Here is a 20,422-nt window from a genome sequence, read left to right as displayed (position 1 = left end):
CAGAGGCTTCTACCTGAGCACAGAGCAGCACAGACAGAGAGGCTTCTACCCTGAGCACAGAGCAGCACAGACACAGAGGCTTCTACCCTGAGCACAGAGCAGCACAGACAGAGAGGCTTCTACCCTGAGCACAGAGCAGCACAGACACAGAGGCTTCTACCCTGAGCACAGAGCAGCACAGACACAGAGGCTTCTACCCTGAGCACAGAGCAGCACAGACACAGAGGCTTCTACCCTGAGCACAGAGCAGCACACAGAGGCTTCTACCTGAGCACAGAGCAGCACAGACAGAGAGGCTTCTACCCTGAGCACAGAGCAGCACAGAGAGGCTTCTACCCTGAGCACAGAGCAGCACAGACACAGAGGCTTCTACCCTGAGCACAGAGCAGCACAGACACAGAGGCTTCTACCCTGAGCACAGAGCAGCACAGACACAGAGGCTTCTACCCTGAGCACAGAGCAGCACAGACACAGATGCTTCTACCCTGAGCACAGAGCAGCACAGACACAGATGCTTCTACCCTGAGCACAGAGCAGCACACAGAGGCTTCTACCCTGAGCACAGAGCAGCACAGACACAGAGAGGCTTCTACCCTGAGCACAGAGCAGCACAGACACGGAGGGTTCTACCAGAGAAAACCCGCTTCACAACATTCAGCTCTTTCAAGAGGAGGACAAGAAAGACAAGGAGAGGAAAGAAGAGGCCCAAACCGGGGCAACCGCACAGGTCCAACGTGATCAACATTTCCAGCATGGAGCTAAGTAATAATCAACATAATCAAAGTAATATGATAGTAAATAAATAAATAAATAAATAAATAAATAAATAAATAAATAAATAAATAAATAATAAATTATAAAGTTGCTAGCTTGCAATGAAAAAATAATAATGCTGGTAGTTTGCAATTAAAAAAAATATAATACATGTTTATTGTTTGGAGTGTTGGTTGTTGGTGTTATGTGATTTTATTTATTTATGTATTTATTTATGTATGTATTTATGTATTTATTTGGGGGGGGGGGTGGAGCTGCTGCATCAGCCTAATTACTGAGAAGTCACCTGCATGTCACAGTTCCCTGAAGGAATTCCTTAACATCACAATGTTTAAGGATTCAGCAGCCACAGAAACAAACTGAGGGTTGAGAGCATTTTTTGGTATTCTATTTTACAGTATTGATAAAATACGCCAAGATAATTAAATTATCATAATTTCTCTTACTACCATATATGTCACTGACCTGAACTTGTTCCGGTGTGTAATATTCCGGTGTCCAGTCGGGAATTCTACCCATTCCCATTTCACCGTTCCCAAACTTCTCACAGAAAGCTCCGTACTGCGGCTGGGAGTGTCCACAGCGGTGGGTGTCATGGAACGCGACGTAGAGGAAGAATGGTCTCTCTTCTCTATTCGCTCTTTCTCCTTTGTTCCCCTTTGCTGGCTTTGCCCTCCTCCGCTCGATGGCTTCCTCTTTGTGCGTCTGGAAAAACTTCCGGACCAGGAGTTTGATCCGGGTGATGTTCCGGCCCACCTGGAGCACAGAGTTGTTTTCCTCTGTGTAGGCAAAATCAAAAGGGTATACAGACCCAGGGCCAACATGCTTCTTCCCTATTATACCTGAGAGAGAGAGAGAGAGAGAGAGAGAGAGAGAGAGAGAGAGAGAGAGAGAGAGAGAGAGAGAGAGAGAGAGAGACATTAGCATGGAACAGTGGTTCTCCCCAGCAAAAAGGAGAATTATTTATTTTCACTATAATTCCATCGATAAGTAACACAATGACATAATGTATGACTATTTTGGCCATGGATTTCATACACTTTCTGTAATAAAACATATAGCTAAAAGCAAAAAATATGATCAAATGGGGGTCCATGGTCTAATTTGTGTCAGTTTAGGGGTCCTTGACATGAAAGGGTTTGAGAACCATCGGCGAAGAAAGCCCCAAACAGCAAGAAGGTGTGTGCACAGACCTTCTGGTGCAGGACAAATACCTTATTATATATTTTTTCCAGCTAGTAAACTAGAAAAATTGGGAAATAATCATTTATATCCCTTTGTTTGTTTACAAGCCTGATCTTATTAATTGATCTTATCTGAGCAGAAGCAGCAGCTTTACTTTTCTCTTAAGCAGCTAGTAAGAAAGCTATAACACATAGTGGCTACAGAAAGAACCTCCAACAAAGACTGATTGTATCACACTTGTACAACATTTATGACTTGACAAGACGCATTTCCATCAGACTATACATCAGACTATGCAACAACAAATGTCTAGAAGAATATTGGGGAAAGTGGGTCTGTATATGTGTACTCATGAGCTGAGTATGACCCATTACTATAAAGTCAATTCATCAGTATATGACGACAGTAATAGCCCTGGTGACAAACTGTTATTGTCTAGTCTTAAATCAAAACAAAGTAGGTGTGTGTGCAGACTTGACAATAAGGCACATTGTCCTTTCTGATCAACTGGAGACTTTTTTAATTTACCTGTATGGACGTCGGCTCGATGCAGGAGCAGAGGCAGGCTTTGCACTCCGTCAAACGAGTTGAAGTGGTGGACTCCCTGATGAAGTCCATACATGCCGTTCTGGTGCTGAGAACGCAGGACAAACACAACTTGCATTCATGAACAAAATGAGGACGCATACTTTGATGGGATAGTGTGTGTGTGTGTGTGTCTGTGTGTGTGCGTGTGTGTGTGTGTGTGTGTGTGTGTGTGTGTGTGTGTGTGTGTGTGTGCGTGTGTGTGTGTGTGTGTGTGTGTGTGTGTGTGTTACCTGTGGCAGGCCAGTGAGGATGGAGGCGCGGCTGGGGGAGCAGCTGCTGACGGAGGTGAAAGCGTTGCGGAACACTAGGCTGCGGCGGGCCAGCGAGCGGAGGTGGGGGGTCCGGACTACAGAGTTGTTGTACACTTCTGTTTCAAAACCTGCGTCATCAGCTGGGAAATGGGGCAAAGACAGAAGATGGGCCAGTGGGTTACGAAGAGGTGGCACCATGTTGGGTGTAGGGTGGGGGAGTGGTGGGTGTAGGGTGGGGGGGTGAGGTGCCATGGTGTGTGTAGGGTGGAGGAGTGAGGTGCCATGGTGTGTGTAGGGTGGAGGAGTGAGGTGCCATGGTGTGTGTAGGGTGGGGGGGGGAGTGAGGTGCCATGGTGGGTGTAGGGTGGAGGAGTGAGGTGCCATGGTGTGTGTAGGGTGGGGGGTGGGGTGCCATGGTCTTGCTCAAAACCCACCTTTTCGCTCTAGATGATCACTGAGTTACTTTGCTGTTGTGTTGTGCGTCTGAGGTGTACTTATGTTCTCTGTCTGTCATTGTCCTGTATTCATTTCTTTTCTTTTTTTCTCTCGGGCTGCGCCCCGGACCAATGTCAAAGTTGGCTGAGGGGCGCAATATAAATGAAAATATCATATCATATCATATCATGGTGGGTGTAGTAGGGTGGGGGAGTGAGGTGCCATGGTCCTGACTGAGGTCAAGGGGCATCTGCAATGGCCCTAAACTTTGGAACAACTTGCCACTGGATGTTTGGCCAAGTCTGCATCATATTTTTTTAATAAACTTGCATATTGTAAACCATGGTTTGTTGTTCCTACTTCTGTAACCTGCTCTCATATTGTTTCCACTGTTCTCCTTTCTCCATGTTGTTTCTGACTATAGTCTGCATGGCTGGGAATCACTTTGTGAACCGTTTTTAGAACGTGCCATATCAATAAAGATCCTATGCGAGGCATATTCAGGCGATCACTTACCAATTATTAGAAGGACGTGTCTTTGCTTGGCCTCCCCGATGCAACATGACATGAAAAGAGACAACAACACCAGCGTGTGCAGCATGATGAACCACTCTATTAAAGCCTAAACTTGGCCCTACTTTCTCCAGTTCCAGGACAAACCCTCTCAGCTGTTTTGCTTAGAAACACGCGTTTGAAAGCGACTGATCTCAGCGAATAAATTATTAAACTCAATTAATACAGAAACGTCATATTTCATAAAGCTACACAGGCTGTATTAAAAGAACAACAACAATCACACCCCTTCCTGAAACAACTTAAACCCCGCCCACTTTGGTCACATGACAGCGGTCACATGAGAAGCGCCTGTCCAAAAAATGAGGAAGTACCTCTCTCTCTCTCTCTCTCTCTCTCTCTCTCTCTCTCTCTCTCTCTCTCTCTCTCTCTCTCTCTCTCTCTCTCTCTCTCCCTCTCTCTCTCTCTCTCTCTCTCTCTCTCTCTCTCTCTCTCTCTCTCTCGCTCTCCTCTCTCTCTCCCTTTGCGCGAGTCTTTTTGAGGAAGTTGTTTTTAAATGAAGCATAACTTAATAAAATCACAGCAGCAAAACGAAAGCATAATGTAGCAGAAGACGCGCTCGTACTGGTAAGATTCTATATTGTTTTCTATTCTGTTCTGGGTGTTGACATCTTTACATACTAATGTACATTATGTTATTTATATCTTTGTCAATCTAATATTTCACTATTCAGTTTTAGAGATAGTATGGGAAGACACCAAAACCTTTAAAAATATCGCTCATATATTCATGCTATAATTGTTTTACCTATAGGCTATCTACCTATAAGCTCTGGCTTTTGTAAAGCCAGCATTGACAAAGCACTGACCTTTAACCAAATTGTCATATGATGATAGACGTGCACAAAGCAGATTTGACTTCAGACAGTAGACCTGACTGTCCTCAAGCTCTGCCTCAAACCATTCAGCAAAAACCGTCTAGTCTGAAAAGAGAAGTGTATTACTGTAACCGGATTACTTAAAGTAATCTAACCTGTTGGACTGGGTTGCGCTGTGTCAGTCACACACACACACACACACGCACATTTGAAATATTTATTTATGTCCACATAAATACAAGTATGCAAAGGACATAAAGAGTAATAGTGCAGTCAAATGCTGGGAGTCAGTCAGTTACATGAGTGCCCAGACGGCAACCACAATAATGCATCCACATAAGCCATCTGAAGGCCTCTCACAACCAGCTTATGGACATGACCTAGGCTACCAAATATGAAAACTAGAAGTTTACACCTGTAGCCCAGCTGTGAGATGGTCTGTTCTAGCTGTTGGTATTTCATCATCTTGGTTAGAAAGGCCTCCTCTAGGCTGCGGTCAAAGGTACAGCCAACCTCTAGAACAAACACCTCTCTACGAGAACAACATCAGGAGTGTTAGCTGGAATATTCAAGAACACATCTGAATCGTCACTACACAGAGTGAACATGCTCGGCTTCACAATAGAATGTTTAAAAAGCGATATTAAAGACCCGAAAATAGAAGAGATATCGCACATGCACACACACACTCACACACACACACACACACACACACACACACACACACACACACACACACACACACACACGCACACAGTGCATGCAGTCAAATGTGTAAAGAAGACAATGTGCTCATAGTCCTCCATATGCTGAGGAAAGAATATGGGTCTGTATGTTTGTGCACTTTACAGCTCTCTCTCTATTCATCTCCGTCCACAGCCTTCGTCTCCAGGGCGTTTCCACCCTCCTCCTCCTCTGACCCTGGTGTGATGGAGGAGCGTCCTCTGCTCTCGGCCCGGGACCGGGCGGAGGAGGCCTGCTGCTCCTACCGCAGGCTGACAGCCTGGCTGCCCGTGCTGACCTGGCTGCCCCGGTACAACCTGAGGTGGCTGCAGATGGACCTGATAGCGGGCCTCACCGTGGGCCTGACCACGGTGCCACAGGCCCTGGCGTACGCTGAGGTCGCAGGCCTTCCTGTGCAGGTGAGTCTCTGCTGGGCGTGGCATTCTGTCATCAAGCTATCATCTTACCTATCCTACCTAAGTCTTACATATACAAACAAGGGCCGTGTGGGTAGTGTAGAGGTAAAAGCACTCGCCTACCAGCGGAACGTCTGTTCGGGGCGGGAGGGGAAATGGGGGGGGGAATAGCGTGGTCCTTCCATGTGCTAGGTCCTCCCGGTAGGGTTGTCAAAAGTATCGATAGTATCGATAAAAGTCAATACTAAAAATTTTAAACGTATACAATACTCATTTGCAACAGGTATCGATAGTATTGATAAGTATCAATACTAAAAAAAAATAAACGGATACAATACTCATTTGCAACTGTATCAATATCAGCAGTGCTTTCTCTTAATGAAAAATCAAACATACCACTGATTTGTCCCTCCCTGTCATTGGTGGGTATCTTTTCCTTCAACAAGTTCAAATAATTCTGATCTTTTTTCTTTTTTCTTTTTTTTTCTTTTTTTTTTTCATATTTTAAATTTTTATAGAACACAAACAAGACAAAACAGACAAACAGGCTCAGACACAGAGGAAAGAAAGAAAAAACAAAACAAAACAAAACAATATAATCAACATTACAAAGTGGTGCCGCCAGCTACCTAAGGTGCTTATGTTCTTGTAAACGGTATACTCGGGATTCCACCCAAGGGGTCCATGGGAAGCCAGCCGGGCGAGTCACCCGTCACCCCTAGCCTCGTTAAGGTAGACCAAAAACGGGTCCCAGATAGTCACAAACTTTCTAATTGTATTGGTTCTCAGGAACCTAAGTCTCTCCATGCGTATAACAGAGGTCATGTCCGTCAACCACAACTGGAAAGAGGGTGGAGAGGGAGATTTCCATTCCTTCAGAATTTGTTTTTTGGCAACAGTTGTCCCCAGTGTCAGAGATTGTTGCACAGCTGTAGGAAAATTCAGAGAGGACTCTGAGCAGCCGAAGATGGCGAGTTCTGCCTCCGGCTGAAGGGCCACCCCGTAGGCCTTAGAGTACCAGTCAAATATTCTGGCCCAGAATCCCGTCAGTGAAGGGCAGAACCAGAAGGCATGAGACAGTGTGCCCTCCGACACTTGACAAATAATTCTGATCTTAATCTGTAATTTTGTAATCTGTTGTGTAAGGTCAAAGTTTTTAATGAGTTTTATCAGGCCTAGATTATGGAGAAGCCTGTCCATCTTTCTTTGTTTCAGATTCAGATTCAGATTCATTTATTTAAAGAATGGGACTTTACACATTAATGAACAGTACAGCCGTACAGTAAATATGCCAGGTTGTAGCCCAAGGGCTAGTTTCCACCTGTAGTCCCATGGCAGGTTGATGTAGTCATGAAAGCGAATGAAAAATTAATAATACAACAAAGATTAAAAGTACAGAAAGTTAGTAAAACCAAAAATGATTAAAACACACAGTTAATAGTACCAAAAAAAAATTAATAGTATAAAAGGTTAGTGAAACCTAAAATAAATAAAATAAATAAAACACACTAGGGATGTTCATTTTGAAAATTTTCCAAAATCGATAATCGGTGAGAATTAACGATCAATTATCGATTATCGATTTTATTAATACTTAGAAAATTTTCAATATTTTTTTTTTTTTTTTTTTTTTTTTTTAACAAAATGAATGCCTATGGCAGAAAATACGAAAGACAACGTGTTCTCCTCAATGAACTCTTTATTTCAATGTGTCTCCTCTTCAACACTGCTGTCCCCGGCGCATGCCGGTGTGAATTTCTCATGTTTAAAACCGTTTTGTTGGCACAAAGGCCCATGCCCAGCCAGAAAACTAGAGACTATATGAAGCTCCACCTCACGTTAGTCGGCTGTGCAATGGAGTGGGGCGAGGAGGAACGAATTCCACCCAAACCTAGTCCAAAAAAAAAAAAAAAAAAAAAAAAAAAAAATTTTTTTTAATAATTAAAAAATCGATCCAAATGCCACAGGATCGATTCCAATCCTTAACGATCGATTATCGATTTTCGATAATTGATGAACATCCCTAAAACACACAGAGCATGCTGCAAAATTTAAAAGTTTATTTTTTATGCCTCTTGATGTGTTGTCATCCTGCCGCGTGGTATTGAATGGTATAGAGTATCGATATTTTCCTGGGTATCAGTATCGAAGTAGAAATTCTAGTATCGTGACATCCCTACCTCCCGGTGAAACTCCTCGCTGTCAGGTGAAAAGAAGCGGCTGGCCTGGCAACTGCACATGTATCGGAGGAAGCATGTGTTAGTCTACGGCTCTCTCTCCCCAGATGGGTGCAAATCCGAAGAAAAATCAAAAAAAAAAACATATAGAAACCCTGCATGAGCAGAACAGTGCTGAAAAAACAACCGAGCAAGTCAGCGTCGTTAGTTTTTATACTTTGCATAAATAAAGATTTTTATAAACAAACAGACTTGCATACTGATGAGAGTGATGCTTATTATGTTTTGCCATTTCCATAATACTCACGCAACAATTTCCTCTCTGTCACCCATCAATCACATCATGGATTTAGTTTCCTTTATGTGACATTCCCTTCTCCTTTCTCTCTCTCTCTCTCTCTCTCTCTCTCTCTCTCTCTCTCTCTCTCTCTCTCTCTCTCTCTCTCTCGAGCGTTTTCTTCCCTTTCCAATGATCTCTCCATCACATTCATATCATTCTATGTCATTTTACTGATACTTTTGCTCTCTCTTCAAATTGATAAACCCGTCTCTCCACAGTTCGGCCTGTACTCTGCCTTCATGGGGGGGTTCATCTACGCACTCTTCGGGACCTCCAAGGACGTGACCCTGGGTCCCACGGCCATCATGTCCCTCCTGTGCTCGCCCCTGGTGGGGGGCCATCCCGTGCGAGCCGTGCTCCTCAGCCTCCTGTGTGGCGTCATCCAAGCTGCTATGGCACTATTGAGATTAGGTAAGGGTGGAGATCGCTCTCATGTTCAGCTCGAAGGTCGTCTCTGGGCTGAGAAATTTCTACAGAACCCTTGGGACATAAGAACGCATTTCAAAACCTACTCTACTAGATGAGCTCCAACCATGCATGGCCGTCAAGCTCTAAAGTATATAGCTGGACACATATAAACAAAAGAGAGAGAGATGGAGAGGGACAGAAGAGCAGAGATTGTGGAGAAGCAGGAAGTCAGTTTGTGAGTGCGGCGGCAGAGCCACTTCCTGCCACCGTGTCTATGACTTCCTGTCCCTAACCAGACAGGTTCTATCTTGTATCTATTGATCTCATGATGATCTGTGGATCACTGGCTGCTCTGCTTGTCATCTGCAGGCTTCCTGTTGGATTTCATCTCCTTTCCTGTCATAAAAGGCTTCACCTGTGCTGCTGCAGTAACCATAGGCTTTGGCCAGGTCAAGGTGCGAGTTAAGCACGCACACGCACACGCACGCGCACGCACACACACACACACACACACACACACACACACACACACACACACACACACACACACACACAATCTTTCTTCTGTCTCTCGACTGTGATAGTGATATATCTAAAAAAAATTGCAAAACAAAAACCAAAAAAACACTTATGAAAAAGACTCTTATGCGGAGTCAAATATAAGGAAAGGAATAGAAGGAAAATAGAAGGGAACCTTAGATCAGAGCTCCAATTCCCCAGGGGCACGGTGGCGCAGTGGTAAGCGCTGTCGCCTCACAGCTAGAAGGTCCTGGGTTCGATTCCCACCTGGGACGCTGTGAGCGTTGAAGGAGTGCGTGCCCGTCCGCATGTCCTCGAGTGGCCACCGCCCGGGCAGGGTTGTCAAAAAGGGCCTTTCTGTGTGGAGTTTGCATGTTCTCCCCGTGCCCCCTGGGGGTTTCCTTCATATAGGAACCCTTCACCAAAACATGCAATATCCTGGTTACTAATGTGGTGCCTCCTTGTCATTAGGAGCGCCTGTTCGGAGGGAGGGGAACTGGTTGGAATAGCGTGAACCTCCCACGTGCTATGTCCTACCGGTGAAGCTTCCCCTGTCAGGTGAAAAGAAGCGGCTGGCTAACTGCCCATGTCTCGGAGGAAGCATGGAGCCAGTTTCGGCTCTCCCCAGATCGGCAGAGGGTGGAGCAGCAACCAGGATAAATACATTAAAATTAGCACTAATGGGGGATAAAAAAAATCGTGAAAAAAATATTAAAAGAAAAAGAGCTCCAATTCCCTTCTTCAGTGACAGCGTTTGTTTCTGTGTGTAGAACATACTGGGGCTCAAAGACGTTCCCCAGGAGTTCTTCCTGCAGGTTTACTACACGTTCCAAAAGCTCCCTGAGGCCCGTGTGGGTGACGTGGTCCTGGGTCTGCTGTGTCTGGCTCTGCTCGTCATGTTGGCGCTGATGAAGACGAGCCTGGGCCCCCTGTCTGACCACTCTCCCACCTACTCCAGAGTGGCCAGCAGAATGGTGCGGGCCGTGGCCACCGGTCAGTGTGTGTGTGTGTGTGTGTGTGTGTGTGTGTGTGTGTGAGAGAGAGAGTGAATGCTTTTATGCATATATGTCAAAGTCTATATTTTCATTTCAAAAGATAAAAAAATAATATTAATACTGTAGAAAACTAGAGACACTAGCTCTAAGATTGGAGGGGGGGAGAGTTCATTCTTGAGCTCTAAATCCAGTAAGGAGGGAAGAGACTACATCTTAAAAAGCCTTATTGTCATGGATTAGAGCGAATGCATTTAGAAGATAATGAAAAGATAAGAAATGTGCAAATCCTGAGGGTAAAAAACATACATGCTACAAATAAACACGAATAATATAACGAATGTAAAAGCATATATTTTCCTTTCTTTATCTTTAGTGATTCATGCTGTTGTGGTCAAGTTTTGTTTTATACGTGCATTGCATACAGTACAGATCTTTTTGCTGCATGTTTCTTTTTGTAGATCATTTTTGGTGGCATTTTCAAACGTTTAATTCAAGTACAGATAGACACGAAAGTTTGGGAGAGAGAAGTGGATGACATACGACAAAGGTAGTGGGTCGAATTCGAGGCCAGGATGTTGTGTTTGCTTTGCATGGTACGTGCCTTCTTAGACCACTAAGCCACCAGCACACCCAGGTTTGACTGTTTTCAAAATCGTCCTCCTCTCCTGTGCTTCCTGCCCCGTCCAGTGCGTAACGCCCTGGTGGTGGTGGCTGCGTCCTTTGTGGCGTTTTCCTGGGACGCTTACGGCTATCACGTCTTCACCCTCACCGGGAAAACGTCTAAGGGGCTCCCGCCGTTCAGGCCGCCATCCACCACCGACATCACAGCCAACGGCACTGTGGTCACCTTTGGAGAGATTGTAGAGGTAGATCATTTCAATTACAACTTTTTCCAAATCGCTCTGCTTCACAACAAGTGCGTCGCAGCTGGATAAGTGTCTGTCTGTCTGTTTGGACAGGGTTTTGATAAACGGGCCTGTCTGTCTGTTTGGACAGGGTTTTGGAGGAGGGCTTGCTGTGATTCCTTTCATGGGTCTGTTGGAGAGCATTGCTATTGCTAAAGCGTTTGGTAAGTTTCTCCCTCTTTCTACATCTTTCAATCCGTTACTCAAAATCAGCAAGTTCTTTTTGGCAATTTGCAAACAAAATTTAGCATCAGGAGGAGGGTTACCAGTAGGGATGGAACAATATATCGAAATTCTATCTATCGCAAAAATGCGTCAGAAAAAGATTATCGTGATGTTAGATAGATTTTATTCTGCTGTAATAATCACAGTTGAGATGTCCATAATAAGTTCACAAGCTCCAAATTATATTTGCACATTTTAATATTTTTGTAACCATTGTTTACATTCTAGCAAGCCAGTTACATTGCTAGATTTGTAGCTCAGAAATAAACATAATTCTGCAGTCACACTATGTTGTCATTGAACTTTTTTTCCTTCTGATCCCCCCCCCCCCCCATTTTCTCCCCAATTGTACTTGGCCAATTTCCCCCTGCTGCTCCGTTCGCTGCTCCACTGCCTCTGCCGATCTGGGGAGAGCCGTAGACTAGCACCATGCTTCCTCCGACCCATGCGCATTTGCCAGGCGCTTCTTTTTACCCCGACAGCGGAGAGCGATCACCAGCAGGACGTAGCACGTGGGAGGATCACGCTAATCCCACCAGTTCCCTTCCGCCCCGAACAGCCGCCTCGACCGACCACAGTGCAGCGACCAGGACACATACCTCAATCCGGCTTCCCACCCGCAGACACAGCCAATCGTGCCTGTGTGGACGCCCGACCAAGCCGGAGGTAACACGGGGGCGTGAACCTGTGACCCTCGTGTTGGTAGGCAGGGAATCTACCAATACACTACCCGGACGCCCGTCATTGAACTTTTTATATCATTGTATCATGGCTGTGTCAAATCGTGAACCCCAGACCAGGAGAAAAGCATATCGTCCGATGACCAATTTCTCCTGACTGGTTGAGTTTCTCTCTCTCAGCCAGTCAGAACGACTACAGGATCGACGCCAACCAGGAGCTGTTTGCAATTGGTCTGACCAACATCATGGGCTCCTTTGTGTCAGGCTATCCCGTCACTGGCAGCTTTGGGAGGTAGGTGTGTGCGTGTGTGTGTGTGTGTGTGTGTGTGTGTGTGTGTGTGTGTGTGTGTGTGTGTGTGTGTGTGTGTGTGTGTGTGCGTGTGTGTGTGTGTGTGTGTGTGAGCATCTATCAGATATTTACAGTGTAATTCTTTGACTGTGCTAATGTGTTCTCTGCAGGACAGCGGTGAACTCCCAGACAGGAGTGTGCACTCCAGCTGGAGGGATCGTCAATGGTGAGTCCCAAAACGTTCAGCTTTCACTCTGCTTTCTACTGTCTCTCACCCTCTCTCTGTGTTATCCACTTCTCTTGTTTCCTCGCTCCCTCTCTCCCCCTCCCTCTCCTCTGGAAGGGGTCTTCTCCGTAGGCTTTCATCCTGAGTGAGCAGTCTCTGCCACTCCCTAGTGGTCACATTGTGGTAGTGTTGCTATTATAATAACTCATGTTTGTCGGCTGTTATTGTAGTTTTAAGATGAGGAAAATGTTATTGTCCTTCAAGGCGAAATTTAATTAAATTGTGCTGCTGTAAAGAAGAGAAGTTACAAAACAGGCTTGGCAGATGTGGATAGATAGGTTACAATACAAGACAACATACTGACAGCATTACAAACGTACTAACGTAGCACACAAATATTAATTTGATATAATATTCAATCATATTTCATATTCAATAATATTTCATATTCAATATTATATTTTTTCTTCTTCTTCTTTCTGTCCACCCCCTTCCAATACACTGCCCATAGGACACTTAATAATAAAAACTTAGCACACAAATGAGTGAGACACAAATGTGATGAACAGCTGAAGAGTCAGACAAGAATAGACGGGAAAGGAAAGGAAAAACAAGGATGACTATATAAATGTTTTTGTTATGTAATATATGATTTGTTATATGATACATGTTTGCAATGAATCAAAAACTACCAAAGGCACAAGGTAGCCCTCACAGAACTTCAGGAGAAGGACATCTCTGTGAAAGTGAGATGTTACAGTCTTCCTCTGTGTCTGTGGCTCTCTCCAGGTGTGTTAGTGCTCCTCTGTGTCTGTGGCTCTCTCCATGTGTGTTAGTGCTCCTCTGTGTCTGTGGCTCTCTCCAGGTGTGTTAGTGCTCCTCTGTGTCTGTGGCTCTCTCCAGGTGTGTTAGTGCTCCTCTGTGTCTGTGGCTCTCTCCAGGTGTGTTAGTGCTCCTCTCTCTGTCTGTGGCTCTCTCCAGGTGTGTTAGTGCTCCTCTGTGTCTGTGGCTCTCTCCAGGTGTGTTAGTGCTCCTCTGTGTCTGTGGCTCTCTCCAGGTGTGTTAGTGCTCCTCTCTCTGTCTGTGGCGCTCTCCAGGTGTGTTAGTGCTACTCTGTGTCTGTGGCTCTCTCCAGGTGTGTTAGTGCTCCTCTGTGTCTGTGGCTCTCTCCAGGTGTGTTAGTGCTCCTCTGTGTCTGTGGCTCTCTCCAGGTGTGTTAGTGCTCCTCTCTCTGTCTGTGGCGCTCTCCAGGTGTGTTAGTGCTACTCTGTGTCTGTGGCTCTCTCCAGGTGTGTTATTGCTCCTCTGTGTCTGTGGCTCTCTCCAGGTGTGTTAGTGCTCCTCTGTGTCTGTGGCTCTCTCCAGGTGTGTTAGTGCTCCTCTGTGTCTGTGGCTCTCTCCAGGTGTGTTAGTGCCTCTGTGTCTGTGGCTCTCTCCAGGTGTGTTAGTGCTCCTCTGTGTCTGTGGCTCTCTCCAGGTGTGTTAGTGCTCCTCTGTGTCTGTGGCTCTCTCCAGGTGTGTTAGTGCTCCTCTGTGTCTGTGGCTCTCTCCAGGTGTGTTAGTGCTCCTCTGTGTCTGTGGCTCTCTCCAGGTGTGTTAGTGCTCCTCTGTGTCTGTGGCTCTCTCCAGGTGTGTTATTGCTCCTCTGTGTCTGTGGCTCTCTCCAGGTGTGTTAGTGCTCCTCTGTGTCTGTGGCTCTCTCCAGGTGTGTTAGTGCTCCTCTGTGTCTGTGGCTCTCTCCAGGTGTGTTAGTGCTCCTCTGTGTCTGTGGCTCTCTCCAGGTGTGTTAGTGCTCCTCTGTGTCTGTGGCTCTCTCCAGGTGTGTTAGTGCTCCTCTGTGTCTGTGGCTCTCTCCAGGTGTGTTAGTGCTCCTCTGTGTCTGTGGCTCTCTCCAGGTGTGTTAGTGCTCCTCTGTGTCTGTGGCTCTCTCCAGGTGTGTTAGTGCTCCTCTGTGTCTGTGGCTCTCTCCAGGTGTGTTAGTGCTCCTCTGTGTCTGTGGCTCTCTCCAGGTGTGTTAGTGCTCCTCTGTGTCTGTGGCTCTCTCCAGGTGTGTTAGTGCTCCTCTGTGTCTGTGGCTCTCTCCAGGTGTGTTAGTGCTCCTCTGTGTCTGTGGCTCTCTCCAGGTGTGTTAGTGCTCCTCTGTGTCTGTGGCTCTCTCCAGGTGTGTTAGTGCTCCTCTGTGTCTGTGGCTCTCTCCAGGTGTGTTAGTGCTCCTCTCTGTGTCTGTGGCTCTCTCCAGGTGTGTTAGTGCTCCTCTGTGTCTGTGGCTCTCTCCAGGTGTGTTAGTGCTCCTCTGTGTCTGTGGCTCTCTCCAGGTGTGTTAGTGCTTCTCTCTGTGTCTGTGGCTCTCTCCAGGTGTGTTAGTGCTCCTCTGTGTCTGTGGCTCTCTCCAGGTGTGTTAGTGCTCCTCTGTGTCTGTGGCTCTCTCCAGGTGTGTTAGTGCTTCTCTCTGTGTCTGTGGCTCTCCAGGTGTGTTAGTGCTCCTCTCTGTGTCTGTGGCTCTCTCCAGGTGTGTTAGTGCTCCTCTGTGTCTGTGGCTCTCTCCAGGTGTGTTAGTGCTCCTCTCTCTGTCTGTGGCTCTCTCCAGGTGTGTTAGTGCTCCTCTCCTTGGCGTTCCTCATGCCGGCCTTCTACTACATTCCCAAAGCTTCTCTGGCAGCGGTTATCATCTGTGCCGTAGCTCCCATGGTGGATTACCGCGTGGTGGCTAAGATGTGGAGGATACGCAGTGAGTTTTCATTCATGTGTCTCTCTTCCATGGCTGTGTACAGGGCAGGCGCGGACTGCATAATCGGGCACGTCGGGAAAATGCCCGGTGGCCTGGCCTGGCCTGGCCTGCAAAAGAAAAAAAAAAGAAAAATAAAAAATTGTGTGCCCGCAGTCAGGCCACTCACTGAACAGCAGGCCAGGCGCCGCCTACTGGTTTACTAGTGGTTTTATTACTTTATTCAGGGTTAAAGTGGGTGCATCTCATTGTAAAATTGGACTCTGCCCAAATTGGGCTTCAAACGGCCCAAATTGGGCTTCAAACGGCCAAATTGGGCTTCAAACGGCCCAAATCTGGCTTCAAACGACCCAAATTGGGCTTCAAACGGCCCAAATCTGGCTTCAAATGGCCCAAATTGCCGGCCCTTCGGACGCCGGCACGCGCGTCGGCCCGTATCGGCCTGGCCTGCTTGGTATCTAATGCCCGGCCTGAATTATGATCCCAGTCCGCCCCTGGCTGCGTAGGTTTGTGTTCATGATGCGATTGTCTCATGCTCATGTGTCTTCCTGCCACAGAGTTGGACCTGCTGCCTTTCTCTGTCACCTTCCTGATGAGTTTCTGGGCCATGCAGTATGGCATCATAGGAGGGGTGGCTGTATCTGGAGCCTTGCTGCTGTACAACATCGCCAGACCCAAATTAAAGGTCGTCAAAGATTGCATTTGTGTGGGAAAAAATAAATAAATAAAAACAAAAATCCACTCTAAAACACATCACAGCTACAAGTGAATTTAGGGTTAGGTTAAGGTTAAGTTTATTTGATATGGACGTCACAGAGCATTGGAGATGTAACATACATGTATGCACAGTAACCAGATACACAGTGTTAAGTGTTTATAGTGGAACGCTAATTTTCAACACTTGTCCACAGGCGACTCGACTCCTACACCAAAACACAACCCAAAGGACATACCCAAAAAGAAGCAAAATCAAATATAAAAAACCACAAGAGTAAAGCTATACATACAAATGTATTGACTAGAAAGTCACTACAGAAAGTCACTAAAATACACCCCATAGGACATACCCAAAAAGAAACACAATAAGCTTAAGAACAAATGTCAACCATCTACTGTATATATAAATGGTAAACATCAAGTTTTGGTGTCACACTCTCAGAATCAAAGACCAAGGGCTTCTTTTCTAGCATCGACATTCAACGATCCTTTTTGTGTGATTAATTTACATGTCAATATTATGTTTTGAACCTATATTCAGTCAATGCAACCGTGCATACCGACGTTTCACTGAGCAATATAGCGGCGTTAATTTTTTCGGAAAACAAGATTTTTCAGAAATTAATTTCCCGACATGTACACATCTGTTGCTGTCACTGACAGGTGGGTCAAAATTCGCCTCACAATTTCGCGCGGTTTCACTCTAGTGTGTAAAGGCCTTAAGGGGCACAAGTCTCATTGTTGAAAGTCATTCTGGGAAATGTAGGAAATCGCTAGCTGAAGTAGACATAGTCAAAGTGGGTTGAGGGAAAGTAGGCACAACAAAACAGTAAATTACCGCACTTAATCTGAAAAATAATGGTTGTGTGCAGGTCTGTGATCATGAATGTGTGCAGGTCTCTGATCATGAATGTGTGCAGGTCTGTGATCATGAATGTGTGCAGGTCTCTGATCATGAATGTGTGCAGGTCTCTGATCATGAATGTGTGCAGGTCTCTGATCATGAATGTGTGCAGGTCTGTGATCATGAATGTGTGCAGGTCTGTGATCATGAATGTGTGCAGGTCTGTGATCATGAATGTGTGCAGGTCTGTGATCATGAATGTGTGCAGGTCTGTGATCATGAATGTGTGCAGGTCTGTGATCATGAATGTGTGCAGGTCTGTGATCATGAATGTGTGCAGGTCTCTGATCATGACTGTGTGCAGGTCTCTGATCATGACTGTGTGCAGGTCTCTGATCATGACTGTGTGCAGGTCTCTGATCATGACTGTGTGCAGGTCTCTGATCATGAATGTGTGCAGGTCTCTGATCATGAATGTGTGCAGGTCTGTGATCATGAATGTGTGCAGGTCTGTGATCATGAATGTGTGCAGGTCTCTGATCATGAATGTGTGCAGGTCTCTGATCATGACTGTGTGCAGGTCTCTGATCATGACTGTGTGCAGGTCTCTGATCATGACTGTGTGCAGGTCTCTGATCATGAATGTGTGCAGGTCTCTGATCATGAATGTGTGCAGGTCTGTGATCATGAATGTGTGCAGGTCTGTGATCATGAATGTGTGCAGGTCTGTGATCATGAATGTGTGCAGGTCTGTGATCATGAATGTGTGCAGGTCTGTGATCATGAATGTGTGCAGGTCTCTGATCATGAATGTGTGCAGGTCTCTGATCATGAATGTGTGCAGGTTTCTGATCATGAATGTGTGCAGGTCTGTGATCATGAATGTGTGCAGGTCTCTGATCATGAATGTGTGCAGGTCTGTGATCATGAATGTGTGCAGGTCTGTGATCATGAATGTGTGCAGGTCTGTGATCATGAATGTGTGCAGGTCTCTGATCATGAATGTGTGCAGGTTTCTGATCATGAATGTGTGCAGGTCTGTGATCATGACTGTGTGCAGGTCTGTGATCATGAATGTGTGCAGGTCTGTGATCATGAATGTGTGCAGGTCTGTGATCATGAATGTGTGCAGGTCTGTGATCATGAATGTGTGCAGGTCTCTGATCATGAATGTGTGCAGGTCTGTGATCATGACTGTGTGCAGGTCTGTGATCATGAATGTGTGCAGGTCTGTGATCATGACTGTGTGCAGGTCTGTGATCATGAATGTGTGCAGGTCTCTGATCATGAATGTGTGCAGGTCTCTGATCATGAATGTGTGCAGGTCTCTGATCATGACTGTGTGCAGGTCTCTGATCATGACTGTGTGCAGGTCTGTGATCATGACTGTGTGCAGGTCTGTGATCATGAATGTGTGCAGGTCTCTGATCATGACTGTGTGCAGGTCTCTGATCATGACTGTGTGCAGGTCTCTGATCATGAATGTGTTCAGGTCTCTGATCATGAATGTGTGCAGGTCTGTGATCATGAATGTGTGCAGGTCTGTGATCATGAATGTGTGCAGGTCTCTGATCATGAATGTGTGCAGGTCTCTGATCATGGCATGCTGGTGATGGAGCTGGGCAGCGGGCTCAGTTTTCCCGCCACAGAGTACCTCAGCCACATCATACACACTCAGGCTCTGCAGGGTAAGGCTTCGTCTGTTCCCCTCTCTATGTTGAGAACACTTTGTTTCTAAAGGCTGCAGCTGCTCCATCCACCAATACTAACATGCTGTGTTTCCTCTTTTCCTCTCCTTCCCCTAAACGTCTCTCCCCTGGTCTCGCCCCTGTTGCTCCCTTCAGCTTCTCCTCCACGCTCGGTAGTCCTGGACTGCCATCACGTCAGCACCATAGACTACTCAGTGGCCAGCGAGCTCGGCGACCTGCTGAGGCAGTTCAAACTACGAGGAACCGTGCTGGTCTTCTCCAGTCTGCAGGTACAACCATTACTTCTCGCTGCCTTTATGGGTACAGAGGATTTGTATTGGCCGACCGACTTTTAAACAATTTCTCTTTCTCTCTATCTGGTTCTCTACCTACCAATCTCTTTCTATCACTATATCTGTCCTTCCTTGCCATCTTGCGTCCTACCTTAGCCGTCCGTTTTGCAGGTTCTACTAGCAGCGGATCTGCCGGATCTCCGGCACACAGACAGTGTGGAGGCGGCGCTGCAGATCGACCTGGGAACCCGCCTCAATGACTGACCCGACAACTGTCCAATCACAAGCTGGACTGATGAGTTTTGATGCTGCACAGAAGCATTGAGCAACACACCGACCGCTGACACTTTCCCTCTGGGCCAATCAGGTCACAGTGGAGCTGAACAGTGATGATCTACCTCCAACGAGTCGTTTGGTGACGACCAAGTGATGCCAGTTACCAAGTGTTATCCTTTTTTGCAAACAAGTGTTCTCCTTTGAAGATCTTTGCATCTGCTAATCTTGACATTTCAAGTCATTTTGAAATCTCTTTAGCAATGAGTTACACAAAACTTGGCCAAATTATGATGATGATGATGATGATTATTATTATTAGTATACTGTTGTTGTTGTTGTTGTTACTACTGTAATAATAATACTATTTTATTTTAAGCGCTTTATATAGTAGTCAAAGACACTTTACAACAGCTAGGGCGAAGTAAATTAATATAAAATACATAAAAAACCATTGATAAAAAGTGATGATGATAAATGAAGAAGGAAATGACGAGAGTGTGTATTTCAGTTCTGGAGAGGCAGTGGCAGTCAGATATTGTAGGCCTTTTTGAAAAGCTCAGTGTTGAGTTTATTTTTGAATGAAAGGAGTGAGTCTTGAGTTTCTGATGTGTGAAGGGAGGGAGTTCAGCAATGACAAATGCTCTGTCCTCCAAGGTGCAGTGCTTGATCCTGGTGATGGGGCTCAGGAGGTTGGCATCAGGTGGTGAGTTCTTTTGTCAAAGATGCAGATTCCTTGTTACTCATCTCACAACATTTTGTAGCTTTCTGTCCTTTATGAATGAAGACTTAAGAGAAGGAAAAAATCTCATACAAACTCTATCTTTTATCTTTTTAACTTTTTCAGGGCTAAAGTAAATCGTGCAGCGGAATCAGAGCAAATCTGGCCATAGAAAAGAGATCTAAGTGTGTAGGAATAAAGAATAGGCAGGAAAGAAATTGACACCCATTAAATACCACCTAACATTGAGGTTGGTACCAAATCACACAGATGTTTACTTATCCAGGTAAAAGGTATTGCAATTTATTTAATTCAACTAAATCACCATGTAAGGACTTTTCTCTGAGTTCTAACTGGTTCTCCCACAGAGCTTGTACCTTATTTGTGTTCACATTCTCTGTAAATGTTTACATTGTCGTGTGTGCGTGTGTGTGTGTGTGTGTGTGTGTGTGTGTGTTTTAGTTAATAATTTGAATATTGTATGAAGAAATCATCACTGAAGATGTTATTGTTATGAAAAAAATATGTTGGTATCAAAATATGATTTTTAAATGTTATATACATATTATATCATGTATTTTTCTCACTTATTCTGCATTGAGCACTGTGACATTGATTAAGAAACACTACATTG

The 20,422-nt window shown here is 45.5% G+C and overlaps 2 protein-coding genes across 4 annotated transcripts in view; one reads left to right on the top strand and one right to left on the bottom strand.

Annotated features, from left to right (window-relative positions):
- LOC310793612 (N-sulfoglucosamine sulfohydrolase-like) overlaps window positions 1-4,695 on the bottom strand; it is a 20,717-nt gene extending 16,022 nt beyond the window's left edge. The window contains exons 1-4 of one of the 2 annotated variants that reach the window (XM_083655446.1): window positions 4,616-4,695; window positions 2,778-2,938; window positions 2,488-2,593; window positions 1,240-1,616 (exon numbers count right to left, since the gene is read on the bottom strand). In XM_083655446.1, the coding sequence (XP_083511572.1) occupies window positions 1,240-1,616; window positions 2,488-2,581 (471 nt within the window). In that variant the 5' untranslated portion in view covers window positions 2,582-2,593; window positions 2,778-2,938; window positions 4,616-4,695. Of the gene's footprint in view, window positions 1-1,239; window positions 1,617-2,487; window positions 2,594-2,777; window positions 2,939-3,749; window positions 4,043-4,615 lie in introns of those variants that run through there. The other variant, XM_083655445.1, reaches the window with a different exon arrangement.
- LOC310793611 (sodium-independent sulfate anion transporter-like) lies at window positions 4,295-20,422 on the top strand. Of its 2 annotated transcripts, XM_083655443.1 has the most exons (14): window positions 4,295-4,373; window positions 5,504-5,766; window positions 8,499-8,691; window positions 9,058-9,143; window positions 9,978-10,200; window positions 10,890-11,068; window positions 11,199-11,271; window positions 12,193-12,304; window positions 12,472-12,527; window positions 15,115-15,255; window positions 15,810-15,937; window positions 18,402-18,501; window positions 18,658-18,791; window positions 18,951-20,422. In XM_083655443.1, exons 2-14 carry the CDS (start codon window positions 5,554-5,556, stop codon window positions 19,056-19,058), a joined length of 1,746 nt encoding a protein of 581 aa, XP_083511569.1. In that variant the 5' UTR covers window positions 4,295-4,373; window positions 5,504-5,553; the 3' UTR covers window positions 19,059-20,422. The 2 variants fall into 2 exon arrangements, with proteins under 2 accessions (XP_083511569.1, XP_083511570.1); XM_083655444.1 differs by lacking the exon at window positions 15,115-15,255.

Source organism: Poromitra crassiceps, assembly GCF_964638095.1.
Source record: "Poromitra crassiceps genome assembly, chromosome: 19".
In the NCBI taxonomy this organism is placed as follows: domain Eukaryota; kingdom Metazoa; phylum Chordata; class Actinopteri; order Beryciformes; family Melamphaidae; genus Poromitra; species Poromitra crassiceps.
This window is presented reverse-complemented; position numbering and strand designations above follow the sequence as displayed.

Excerpts from the sequence above, each read along its gene's own strand:
- LOC310793611 (XM_083655443.1), top strand. The coding sequence starts at position 5,554 with ATGGAGGAGCGTCCTCTGCTCTCGGCCCGGGACCGGGCGGAGGAGGCC. Across the intron at positions 12,528-15,114 it reads AGCTGGAGGGATCGTCAATG|GTGTGTTAGTGCTCCTCTCC; the intron begins GTGAGTCCCAAA and ends GGCTCTCTCCAG. Across the intron at positions 18,502-18,657 it reads ACACACTCAGGCTCTGCAGG|CTTCTCCTCCACGCTCGGTA; the intron begins GTAAGGCTTCGT and ends TGCTCCCTTCAG.